At 45.4% G+C, this 11,926-nt stretch overlaps 1 protein-coding gene across 2 annotated transcripts in view; it reads left to right on the top strand.

Moving 5' to 3' along the window:
• The first annotated feature begins 2,380 nt into the window (after positions 1 to 2,380).
• dpp6a (dipeptidyl-peptidase 6a) overlaps positions 2,381 to 11,926 on the top strand; it is a 461,345-nt gene continuing 451,799 nt past the window's right edge. The window contains exons 1-2 of one of the 2 annotated variants that reach the window (XM_072679277.1): positions 2,381 to 2,678; positions 2,788 to 2,866. In XM_072679277.1, the coding sequence (XP_072535378.1) occupies positions 2,810 to 2,866 (57 nt within the window). In that variant the 5' untranslated portion in view covers positions 2,381 to 2,678; positions 2,788 to 2,809. Of the gene's footprint in view, positions 2,679 to 2,784; positions 2,867 to 11,926 lie in introns of both variants that reach the window. The other variant, XM_072679276.1, reaches the window with a different exon arrangement.

Here is an 11,926-nt window from a genome sequence, read left to right as displayed (position 1 = left end):
AAAGAGATTTGGGGGCTTGCCACAATAACAGGTGTGATGCACCTGTCCATTAGTCAAACACTCTTCTAATTAAATTCATAAAATCTCACGCTTTCAGCTTTATTAACCTAATGGCTTTGATATGAAATTTGCTCATTATAAAAACTATCAATTAGAAAAGCTGTTTCTGTCCAAACACATTACCAACAGGCCCCTGCAATCAATTCAGGCATGACTGCTTTTGCCAGATGCACTCTTCTCCCATGTGAAAAGACTGCTGCTTTTCAGAGGTGGATGGAGGGTATTTAAGTTGGGCGTACGCAACATACGCTATATGTCCAAATGTTTGTGGACACCTCTTCTAATGAATGCCTTCAGCTACTTTAAGCAGCACCCATTGCCTTACCAATGATGAGGTGGGGTGGTGATCATCTACCTTGTCGCTGAATGCAATCAAATCCTCGCAGCAATGCACCTACAAAATCTAGTAGAAACTCTTATTCCCTGGACAGTAGAGACAGTTACTCCAACAAAAGCAGGACCAGCTCTTTTTAATAGCCTTGATTTTTGAAGAAGCAATAGATGAGCAGGTGTCCCAATACTTTTGGCCATATAGTGTGCTTTCCGAAACAAAGAGCTTATCATATGTAATATCAGTCTTTTTGTTGTGATGGCAAGCATGTATTTAAAAAAACACAATAGGACACCCCATTATTGGGGTGAATATGGACATATTTATTTTTTATATCTTTTTTTATATATTAATTAATTAAAGTGATTTGACTATCATCTATTTATTAAACAGAAAAATTTAAAAAGTTGCCAATTCCTACTCAGCTGGGAAAGGTTAATACACCCTGTGCCCCGATTTCCTCCTTTCACTTAACCTCAGTTAGACCGTTCTTATAACCGTCTGCCAGTTTCTGACATCAGCTGGGACTCCTTCTCATTCATGCAGCTTCTTTCTGGTGGTAGAGTGCAGATTTCTAATTGTTCTGATATTTTGTAAAATCCCTGCCCAGACTCATCTGTAAAACAGAAGGGAGAAGCTACTCATGTCTGGAACAGTTATTAGAAAAAATGGTGGATAACAATACGAGTGCAGCGGCAACGACAGCTGGAGTACTAGCTGTGATGTATGTTGGCATGACAACACTTTATCACTTCCTGTTTGTAGAAATGATATCATTATGTACATATATTGTGTGTGTAGTGTGTGTATAGTGTGGGTATAGTATAAGTATAGTGTGTGTATAGTGTATGTATAGTATAAGTATAGTGTGTGTATAGTGTATGTATAGTATAAGTATAGTGTGTGTATAGTGTGTATACTGTATGTATAGTATAAGTATAGTGTGTGTATAGAGTATGCATAGTATAAGTATAGTGTGTGTATAGTGTATGTATAGTATAAGTATAGTGTGTGTATAGTGTGTATAGTGTATGTATAGTATAAGAATAGTGTGTGTATAGTGTATGTATAGTTTAAGAATAGTGTGTGTATAGTGTATGTATAGTATAAGTATAGTGTGTGTATAGTGTATGTATAGTATAAGAATAGTGTGTGTATAGTGTATGTATAGTATAAGTATAGTGTGTGTATAGTGTATGTATAGTATAAGTATAGTGTGTGTATAGTGTATGTATAGTATAAGTATAGTGTGTGTATAGTGTGTATACTGTATGTATAGTATAAGTATAGTGTGTGTATAGAGTATGCATAGTATGTGTATAGTGTATGTATAGTGTTTGTGTATAGTGTATGTATTATGTGTGTGTATAATGTATGTATAGTGTAAGTATAGTGTGTGTGTATAGTGTATGTATTATGTGTGTGTGTGTATAGTGTATGTCTACGTTATGTATTTACTACCATGAAGAATTATTCACCTACATTCTTTCACTCATCTGCACACCTGTGTTTAATGTGATGTGACAATATACTTGTGGTTTATTTTGATGGATTAGTTGTGTTGGCCCATTTGACCAAGCTGGTTTTCAAGCTGGTCCCAGTAAAAAACCCAATCTAGCCCAGGTTCCACTCATGTGAGCCCCAGGTGCGCTGCTAGACCAGTTTAACCATCAAACTCAAGAGCTAAGCTGTCCAAACAGCTGACCAGCTTGACCAACTTGGGCTTCTTCAGGAGAACTGTGGATAAAACAAGCATCAGCCTCAGAAGAAGTCTCATCTTAAGGCATCGCAACAGAGAAGACACATCCAGTGGCAGCGCGCAGTGCACATCCAGTGGCAGCCTATAGCCTCGTTACGCGCTGATGGTTAAAGTGCCTGCGTTCGTGTGCCACCTCTCGACTGGAGCGCGCAGAGAGGAAACACGATGCTGCAACTCCTCCACTCTCCTCTCCGAGAGCTGCCGGGACAGCGGGGTTTCCAACATCACCAGCACTGAGCCTGCCTTTAACTGCGCTTTTTCTCTGGAGGAGCTCCAACTGGACCTGGAGCTGGAGCACCGCTGCTGAAAAGTAGAGCGTTGACTTTCCCTCCATTTCTGTGGATTTCTGGAGATTTCTGGAGCTCCATCAGCATCCCCTCTCTCCTCTCTTTCACGTCGTTTGTGAGAGCAACCGCGAGTTCCCCACCAAGCAGTAGGTGGTGCACCTTCAGGAACATCAGGGGGCGATTTGTCCGGCTTTGTTGACTTGCAGCACGCGGTGGAGAAGTTTATTAAGGCGTCGTGAAGGTGAGGAGCCAGTTCAGGTTGTTGCCTTGCCTTTCGTGTTGCTTTCTAGCTTTTTAAACAACGATGTTTGGATGAAACGAGCTGAACCTTCATGATTTTGTTGCAGCAGCCGGTGGAGGAATAAAGGAAGCATGAATCAAACTGCAGGAGTCAGCAACACCTACAGGAGATGCTCGAAAGGAGGGAAAGTAAGTGGCGTGAAGTGAAAGCACTGTGGTGGATCTCTTATGGTTGAGGTTCAGTCGAGCATCTCCAAGTCAGTGTTGGGCTGTGTGGGTAAAGTCAGTGTTGGGGCTGTGTGGGTAAAGTCAGTGTTGGGGCTGTGTGGGTAAAGTCAGTGTTGGGCTGTGTTGGTAAAGTCAGTGTTGAGGTTTATGGGTAAAGTCAGTGTTGGGGCTGTGTTGGTAAAGTCAGTGTTGGGGCTGTGTTGGTAAAGTCAGTGTTGGGGCTGTGTGGGTAAAGTCAGTGTTGGGGCTGTGTGTGTAAAGTCAGTGTTGGGGTTGTGTGGGTAAAGTCAGTGTTGGGGTTGTGTGGGTAAAGTCAGTGTTGGGCTGTGTGGGTAAAGTCAGTGTTGGGGCTGTGTGCGTAAAGTCAGTGTTGGGCTGTGTGGGTAAAGTCAGTGTTGGGGTTGTGTGGGTAAAGTCAGTGTTGGGGTTGTGTGGGTAAAGTCAGTGTTGGGCTGTGTGGGTAAAGTCAGTGTTGGGGTTGTGTGGGTAAAGTCAGTGTTGGGGCTGTGTTGGTAAAGTCAGTGTTGGGCTGTGTGGGTAAAGTCAGTGTTGGGGCTGTGTTGGTAAAGTCAGTGTTGGGGTTGTGTGGGTAAAGTCAGTGTTGGGGTTGTGTGGGTAAAGTCAGTGTTGGGCTGTGTGGGTAAAGTCAGTGTTGGGGTTGTGTTGGTAAAGTCAGTGTTGGGGTTGTGTGGGTAAAGTCAGTGTTGGGGTTGTGTGGGTAAAGTCAGTGTTGGGGCTGTGTGGGTAAAGTCAGTGTTGGGCTGTGTTGGTAAAGTCAGTGTTGGGGTTGTGTGGGTAAAGTCAGTGTTGGGGTTGTGTGGGTAAAGTCAGTGTTGGGGTTGTGTGGGTAAAGTCAGTGTTGGGCTGTGTGGGTAAAGTCAGTGTTGGGGCTGTGTGGGTAAAGTCAGTGTTGGGGCTGTGTTGGTAAAGTCAGTGTTGGGCTGTGTGGGTAAAGTCAGTGTTGGGGTTGTGTGGGTAAAGTCAGTGTTGGCCTGTGTGGGTAAAGTCAGTGTTGGGGCTGTGTGGGTAAAGTCAGTGTTGGGGTTGTGTTGGTAAAGTCAGTGTTGGGGTTGTGTGGGTAAAGTCAGTGTTGGGGTTGTGTGGGTAAAGTCAGTGTTGGGGCTGTGTGGGTAAAGTCAGTGTTGGGGCTGTGTGGGTAAAGTCAGTGTTGGGGTTGTGTTGGTAAAGTCAGTGTTGGGGTTGTGTGGGTAAAGTCAGTGTTGGGGTTGTGTGGGTAAAGTCAGTGTTGGGGCTGTGTGGGTAAAGTCAGTGTTGGGCTGTGTGGGTAAAGTCAGTGTTGGGGCTGTGTGGGTAAAGTCAGTGTTGGGCTGTGTTGGTAAAGTCAGTGTTGAGGTTTATGGGTAAAGTCAGTGTTGGGGCTGTGTGGGTAAAGTCAGTGTTGGGCTGTGTGGGTAAAGTCAGTGTTGGGTTGTGTGGGTAAAGTCAGTGTTGGGGTTTATGGGTAAAGTCAGTGTTGGGGCTGTGTTGGTAAAGTCAGTGTTGGGGTTGTGTTGGTAAAGTCAGTGTTGGGGTTGTGTTGGTAAAGTCAGTGTTGGGGTTTATGGGTAAAGTCAGTGTTGGGGTTGTGTGGATAAAGTCGGTGTTGGGGTTGTGTGGGTAAAGTCGGTGTTGGGGTTGTGTTGGTAAAGTCAGTGTTGGGGTTGTGTTGGTAAAGTCAGTGTTGGGGTTATGTGGGTAAAGTCAGTGTTGGGGCTGTGTGGGTAAAGTCAGTTTTGGGGCTGTGTGGGTAAAGTCAGTGTTGGGGTTATGTGGGTAAAGTCAGTGTTGGGGTTGTGTGGGTAAAGTCAGTGTTGGGGGTTGTGTGGGTAAAGTCAGTGTTGAGGCTGTGTTGGTAAAGTCAGTGTTGGGGTTTATGGGTAAAGTCAGTGTTGGGGCTGTGTGGGTAAAGTCAGTGTTGAGGTTTATGGGTAAAGTCAGTGTTGGGGTTGTGTGGGTAAAGTCAGTGTTGGGGTTGTGTGGGTAAAGTCAGTGTTGGGGTTGTGTGGGTAAATTCAGTGTTGGGGTTGTGTGGGTAAAGTCAGTGTTGGGGCTGTGTGGGTAAAGTCAGTGTTGGGGTTGTGTGGGTAACGTCAGTGTTGGGGCTGTGTGGGTAAAGTCAGTGTTGGGGTTGTGTGGGTAAAGTCAGTGTTGGGGTTATGTGGGTAAAGTCAGTGTTGGGGTTTTGTGGGTAAAGTCAGTGTTGGGGTTGTGTTGGTAAAGTCAGTGTTGGGGTTGTGTTGGTAAAGTCAGTGTTGGGGTTGTGTTGGTAAAGTCAGTGTTGGGGCTGTGTGGGTAAAGTCAGTGTTGGGGTTGTGTGGGTAAAGTCAGTGTTGGGGCTGTGTGGGTAAAGTCAGTGTTGGGCTGTGTTGGTAAAGTCAGTGTTGGGGTTGTGTGGGTAAAGTCAGTGTTGGGGTTGTGTGGGTAAAGTCAGTGTTGGGCTGTGTGGGTAAAGTCAGTGTTGGGGCTGTGTGGGTAAAGTCAGTGTTGGGGCTGTGTTGGTAAAGTCAGTGTTGGGCTGTGTGGGTAAAGTCAGTGTTGGGGTTGTGTGGGTAAAGTCAGTGTTGGCCTGTGTGGGTAAAGTCAGTGTTGGGGCTGTGTGGGTAAAGTCAGTGTTGGGGTTGTGTTGGTAAAGTCAGTGTTGGGGTTGTGTGGGTAAAGTCAGTGTTGGGGTTGTGTGGGTAAAGTCAGTGTTGGGGCTGTGTGGGTAAAGTCAGTGTTGGGGCTGTGTGGGTAAAGTCAGTGTTGGGGTTGTGTTGGTAAAGTCAGTGTTGGGGTTGTGTGGGTAAAGTCAGTGTTGGGGCTGTGTGGGTAAAGTCAGTGTTGGGCTGTGTGGGTAAAGTCAGTGTTGGGGCTGTGTGGGTAAAGTCAGTGTTGGGCTGTGTTGGTAAAGTCAGTGTTGAGGTTTATGGGTAAAGTCAGTGTTGGGGCTGTGTGGGTAAAGTCAGTGTTGGGCTGTGTGGGTAAAGTCAGTGTTGGGTTGTGTGGGTAAAGTCAGTGTTGGGGTTTATGGGTAAAGTCAGTGTTGGGGCTGTGTTGGTAAAGTCAGTGTTGGGGTTGTGTTGGTAAAGTCAGTGTTGGGGTTGTGTTGGTAAAGTCAGTGTTGGGGTTTATGGGTAAAGTCAGTGTTGGGGTTGTGTGGATAAAGTCGGTGTTGGGGTTGTGTGGGTAAAGTCGGTGTTGGGGTTGTGTTGGTAAAGTCAGTGTTGGGGTTGTGTTGGTAAAGTCAGTGTTGGGGTTATGTGGGTAAAGTCAGTGTTGGGGCTGTGTGGGTAAAGTCAGTTTTGGGGCTGTGTGGGTAAAGTCAGTGTTGGGGTTATGTGGGTAAAGTCAGTGTTGGGGTTGTGTGGGTAAAGTCAGTGTTGGGGGTTGTGTGGGTAAAGTCAGTGTTGAGGCTGTGTTGGTAAAGTCAGTGTTGGGGTTTATGGGTAAAGTCAGTGTTGGGGCTGTGTGGGTAAAGTCAGTGTTGAGGTTTATGGGTAAAGTCAGTGTTGGGGTTGTGTGGGTAAAGTCAGTGTTGGGGTTGTGTGGGTAAAGTCAGTGTTGGGGTTGTGTGGGTAAATTCAGTGTTGGGGTTGTGTGGGTAAAGTCAGTGTTGGGGCTGTGTGGGTAAAGTCAGTGTTGGGGTTGTGTGGGTAACGTCAGTGTTGGGGCTGTGTGGGTAAAGTCAGTGTTGGGGTTGTGTGGGTAAAGTCAGTGTTGGGGTTATGTGGGTAAAGTCAGTGTTGGGGTTTTGTGGGTAAAGTCAGTGTTGGGGTTGTGTTGGTAAAGTCAGTGTTGGGGTTGTGTTGGTAAAGTCAGTGTTGGGGTTGTGTTGGTAAAGTCAGTGTTGGGGCTGTGTGGGTAAAGTCAGTGTTGGGGTTGTGTGGGTAAAGTCAGTGTTGGGGTTGTGTGGGTAAAGTCAGTGTTGGGGCTGTGTGGGTAAAGTCAGTGTTGGGGTTTATGGGTAATGTCAGTGTTGGGGCTGTGTGGGTAAAGTCAGTGTTGAGGCTGTGTTGGTAAAGTCAGTGTTGGGGTTTATGGGTAAAGTCAGTGTTGGGGTTGTGTTGGTAAAGTCAGTGTTGGGGCTGTGTGGGTAAAGTCAGTGTTGGGGTTGTGTTGGTAAAGTCAGTGTTGGGGCTGTGTGGGTAAAGTCAGTGTTGGGGTTTATGGGTAAAGTCAGTGTTGGGGTTGTGTTGGTAAAGTCAGTGTTGGGGCTGTGTGGGTAAAGTCAGTGTTGGGGTTGTGTTGGTAAAGTCAGTGTTGGGGCTGTGTGGGTAAAGTCAGTGTTGGGGTTGTGTTGGTAAAGTCAGTGTTGGGGCTGTGTGGGTAAAGTCAGTGTTGGGGTTGTGTGGGTAAAGTCAGTGTTGGGGTTGTGTTGGTAAAGTCAGTGTTGGGGTTGTGTGGGTAAAGTCAGTGTTGGGGTTATGTGGGTAAAGTCAGTGTTGGGGTTTTGTGGGTAAAGTCAGTGTTGGGGTTGTGTTGGTAAAGTCAGTATTGGGGCTGTGTGGGTAAAGTCAGTGTTGGGGTTGTGTGGGTAAAGTCAGTGTTGGGGTTGTGTGGGTAAAGTCAGTGTTGGGGTTGTGTTGGTAAAGTCAGTGTTGGGGCTGTGTGGGTAAAGTCAGTGTTGGGGTTTATGGGTAAAGTCAGTGTTGGGGTTGTGTTGGTAAAGTCAGTGTTGGGGCTGTGTGGGTAAAGTCAGTGTTGGGGTTGTGTGGGTAAAGTCAGTGTTGGGGCTGTGTGGGTAAAGTCAGTGTTGGGGCTGTGTGGGTAAAGTCAGTGTTGGGGTTTATGGGTAATGTCAGTGTTGGGGCTGTGTGGGTAAAGTCAGTGTTGGGGCTGTGTGGGTGTTTGGGTTGTGTCAGTGTTGGGGTTGTGTTGGTAAAGTCAGTGTTGGGGCTGTGTGGGTAAAGTCAGTGTTGGGGTTGTGTGGGTAAAGTCAGTGTTGGGGCTGTGTGGGTAAAGTCAGTGTTGGGGTTTATGGGTAATGTCAGTGTTGGGGCTGTGTGGGTAAAGTCAGTGTTGAGGCTGTGTTGGTAAAGTCAGTGTTGGGGTTTATGGGTAAAGTCAGTGTTGGGGTTGTGTGGGTAAAGTCAGTGTTGAGGCTGTGTTGGTAAAGTCAGTGTTGAGGTTTATGGGTAAAGTCAGTGTTGGGGCTGTGTGGGTAAAGTCAGTGTTGAGGTTTATGGGTAAAGTCAGTGTTGAGGTTGTGTTGGTAACAATGGAGTTGAGGTTGTGTTGGTAACGTTGGTGTTGTGTTGGTAACATTGGTGTTGGGGTTGTGTTGGTATAGTTGATGTTGGGGTTGTGTTGGCGTTGGGGTTGAGGTCGTGTTGGTAGTGTTGGTGTTGGGGTTGTATTGGTATAGTTGGTGTTGGGGTTGTGTTGGTGGTTTGTTGGTGTTGAGGTTGTGTTGGTAGTGTTGGTGTTGAGGTTGTGTTGGTAATGTTGGTGTTGGGGTTGTGTTGGTATAGTTGGTGTTGGGGTTGTGTTGGTGGTTTGTTGGTGTTGGGGTTGTGTTGGTATAGTTGGTGTTGGGGTTGTGTTGGTGGTTTGTTGGTGTTGAGGTTGTGTTGGTAATGTTGGTGTTGAGGTTGTGTTGGTAATGTTGGTGTTGAGGTTGTGTTGGTGTTGAGGTTGTGTTGGTAATGTTGGTGTTGAGGTTGTGTTGGGGTTGTGTTGGTGTTGAGGTTGTGTTGGGGTTGTGTTGGTGTTGAGGTTGTTGGGGTTTTGTTGGTTTTGAGGTTGTGTTGGTGTTGAGGTTGTGTTGGTGTTGAGGTTGTGTTGGGGTTGTGTTGGTGTTGAGGTTGTGTTGAGGTTGTGTTGGTAATGTCAGCAGTGAATAGTCACTAATGCTGACTCAGCTTACAGCAAAGGGAGACCAACCCTAAATTAATGCCTATGAATTTATAATAACATGTCATGAAGGCTCCTGTAGGTGTAAAGTCCAATTACTTCTGTCCATATATATATATATATATATAAATGACATGTCATTATAAACTCATAGGCATTAATATGGAGTTGGTCCCCCTACTGAGTCAGCGATTGTTGGTGACATTTCAGCATCATTCGCTGAGCTCAGCACTTGCGCCCCGCTCTGTAACTTTACGTGGTCTGACACTTTGTAGCTGGGTTGCTATGGTAATGAGGCAACAGGACTGCAGAAAGCAGAACCGTGTCGTGTGTCTTATGAAAGCAACTGAAGGCGTAACCTCTCACTCGGTGCAATGCAAACAGCGGTGCCACTTCTCACACCATGCTAGTCATGAGAAAAAGGCAATGCTGTCGATTGCAGTTCTTTGTATGGCGAGTAACAGTCAGCTGAAATGTCAGGACCTTGACGGGTCTAGTTTCAGTGAGACTGTGCTGGAGTGGATGTTAACAGTACTGTAAGGAGACTAGTCTTTTCTAAAACTTCTAAAACACGAATCTTAGTCCAGTTTCTTTACGGAGGAGAAGCTTGAAGGTTAAGCATTTATCCACACAGACGTTAACACACTGTACATCGCTGCTGTCCAATGAAATTAAACCATGTATCTCCACTTTTGGCCATTTTTAGTTTTCTCCATGGGGGGGGGGCAACTCCATAGTAGGGGGACCAACTCCATATTAATGCCTATGTTTATAATGACATGTCATTTTATATATATATATATATATATATATATATATGGACAGAAGTAATTGGACACCTACACTTTACACCTACAGGAGCCTTCATGACATGTTATTATAAATTCATAGGCATTAATTTGGAGTTGGTCTCCCTTTGCTGTAAGCTGAGTCAGCATTAGTGACTTTTCAGCACTATTCGCTGCTGACATTACCAACACAACCTCAACCTCAACATCAACACAACCTCGACACCAACACAACCCCAACACCAACTATACCAATACAACCCCAACACAGCAAAAAGAACCCTGTAGCTGCTTCTGTACACTGTGTACATATATCTGGATGAATGGACCAATGGAAATGCCCTAAATGACTTAAATGAATAAAATCATATTTTACTTACATTATTTTGTCACCATTGTGGAGATTTTGGAGGTTTTCCATTGGACAGCGACGATAGATGCTTACTGAAGGTTGCAGGAGTAGTCGTTTTTACTAGTTGATTAGTTATCGGAAAAGTAGACGACTAGTTGACGAGTCGTAATTTTCATAGAAAGAGCAAAAATAACGTCTGGAATGAGCTATTCTTTCTTTTTTCATTAGTTTAGTTAAATTGTGATTGATAAAGGCAATAAATCGGTAAACCGAATTTAACATAACAGTGAAACACTGGCTCTACATTAAACGTCCACCTTCAGGGCTTCCAAGGTCAGTGCAATGGGCAAATTCCCACTGTTTCCCATTGTTCTGCAGGGTGATGGTATTCCAGAGGTTTTATGGTATTCCAGCTTGGCTCAAAAAAGGGAACTACACCTCTGAACCTCTCTCCAGAAACAGCATATAGTGGTCGAATATCTGTGGACGGACGTTTCCAGTTGGTCCGCCTTGCTACTGCAGGGCTCTGTGCATGCCATCATGTTAAAACCTCTGTTAAAGCATTAAAAAACGTTAAAGCCACTGACAGCTGAAGTAAATTACATTGATCACATCATCCCAGTGGCTCCTGTCAGTAGGGTGGATATATTAGGCAGCAAGTGAACAGTCAGATCTTGAAGGTGTTGGAGGTGTTGTGGTGGTTGGTGTGGTGCACACCATGTGGGAGGCTGGGGTTCGATTCCCAGTCTGGGTGACTGTGGGTGCTGCGCTACACCAGTAAGAGTCCTTGGGCAAGACTTCTAACACTACATTGGTCCACCTCTGTAATACGAGTAAGCTTGTAAGTCGCTCTGGAGAAGAACGTCAGATAAATGCCATAAATGTAAATGTAGGTGTTGAAGCAACGCATAAGTCTGAGACACAAGAACCAAACTGGGATGTTCTAGACGATGACTGGGTCATCAGAACATCAGGCAGGTCTTGTGGGGAGTTCTTGGTATGCAGGTCAGCACCTACTAATATCACGGTCCGTGGATGAACGTCTTGAAAACTCTGTGATGCTAACCTGCCAGTTTCCAGCTTGGTCCGTCTTCTGTCGAGTTGTGCTACCTATCGATACGTGCTACCTAGCGGCTCTGTGCATGCATGGACCTGCATACTGTTACCAGTTAGCACTGGAAGCTTCATTTTGAGAATTTTTGAGAAGTCTTTTAATTGAACTCAAGCATATCTTTACACACTGTGCAGTTGACTGTAGCACTGGAGTCATCTCCAGTATTTCCACACTACCAAAGTTTGACGGAAGAGCTGCTTTCGGTAACGTCTGCCTGTATCCTTGCTATTGTTTTTTGCTCATTCCGACTAGTTGCCAGCTTCCCACTGCGACACCAATGGATGTCCTAGTCGTCTAGTCTACGCAACCCCTAAAGCTATTTCTGTGCTGTACCTTAATTCCAGACCAGACTAGATGAGCACTTTCTACGCAAGTCTATAAAGTCACTTTTCTACTGGAGGGAAAACAAAATGATGTACTTTACTGGAGAGAAAATGAAGTAAAGCTTTTTTCCTCCTGAACCCTGAGAATATTAAGATGTGACTACTATAGAGGTTAGCAAATCTGCCACTGAATAAGAGCATGTCAGTATTAATTAAGATCAGTTACAGAACATAAAGGAAAGACGTTGCACTATTAGCTCAGTGATTGTGGTCAGAAAGCACTTTCAGGTAATCAGGAGGTTCCAGTAAACTCTGCAGAGTCCTGGGTAGGAGCAATTTATTCCACAAATTGGCCGTATATTGTCCTTGTCAGAACAGCGATCCCGCTCAGATGCACTTTGGAAATTGCTGCAAATCGTTTTTGTTCTGTTTGTGCGACGGTAGACGCAATTGAATACATTTCAGTGATGCAGCATCCGCTGCCGCTTCATCCAGTGACCCATATTTTGCAAATGGTGAAGTCCCAGTGGAGCAGAGCAGTGCCCTGAGCTTTTGGACTATAATGAGCCCTTTAGGAGGACACCGTCTGGGCCTCTGGACACCAGCCCAGCT

This window comes from Salminus brasiliensis, chromosome 5 (assembly GCF_030463535.1).
Source record: "Salminus brasiliensis chromosome 5, fSalBra1.hap2, whole genome shotgun sequence".
NCBI classification, from domain to species: Eukaryota; Metazoa; Chordata; class Actinopteri; order Characiformes; family Bryconidae; genus Salminus; species Salminus brasiliensis.
The sequence above is the reverse complement of the archived record's forward strand: the minus strand, read 5'-3'. Positions and strand labels throughout refer to the sequence as shown.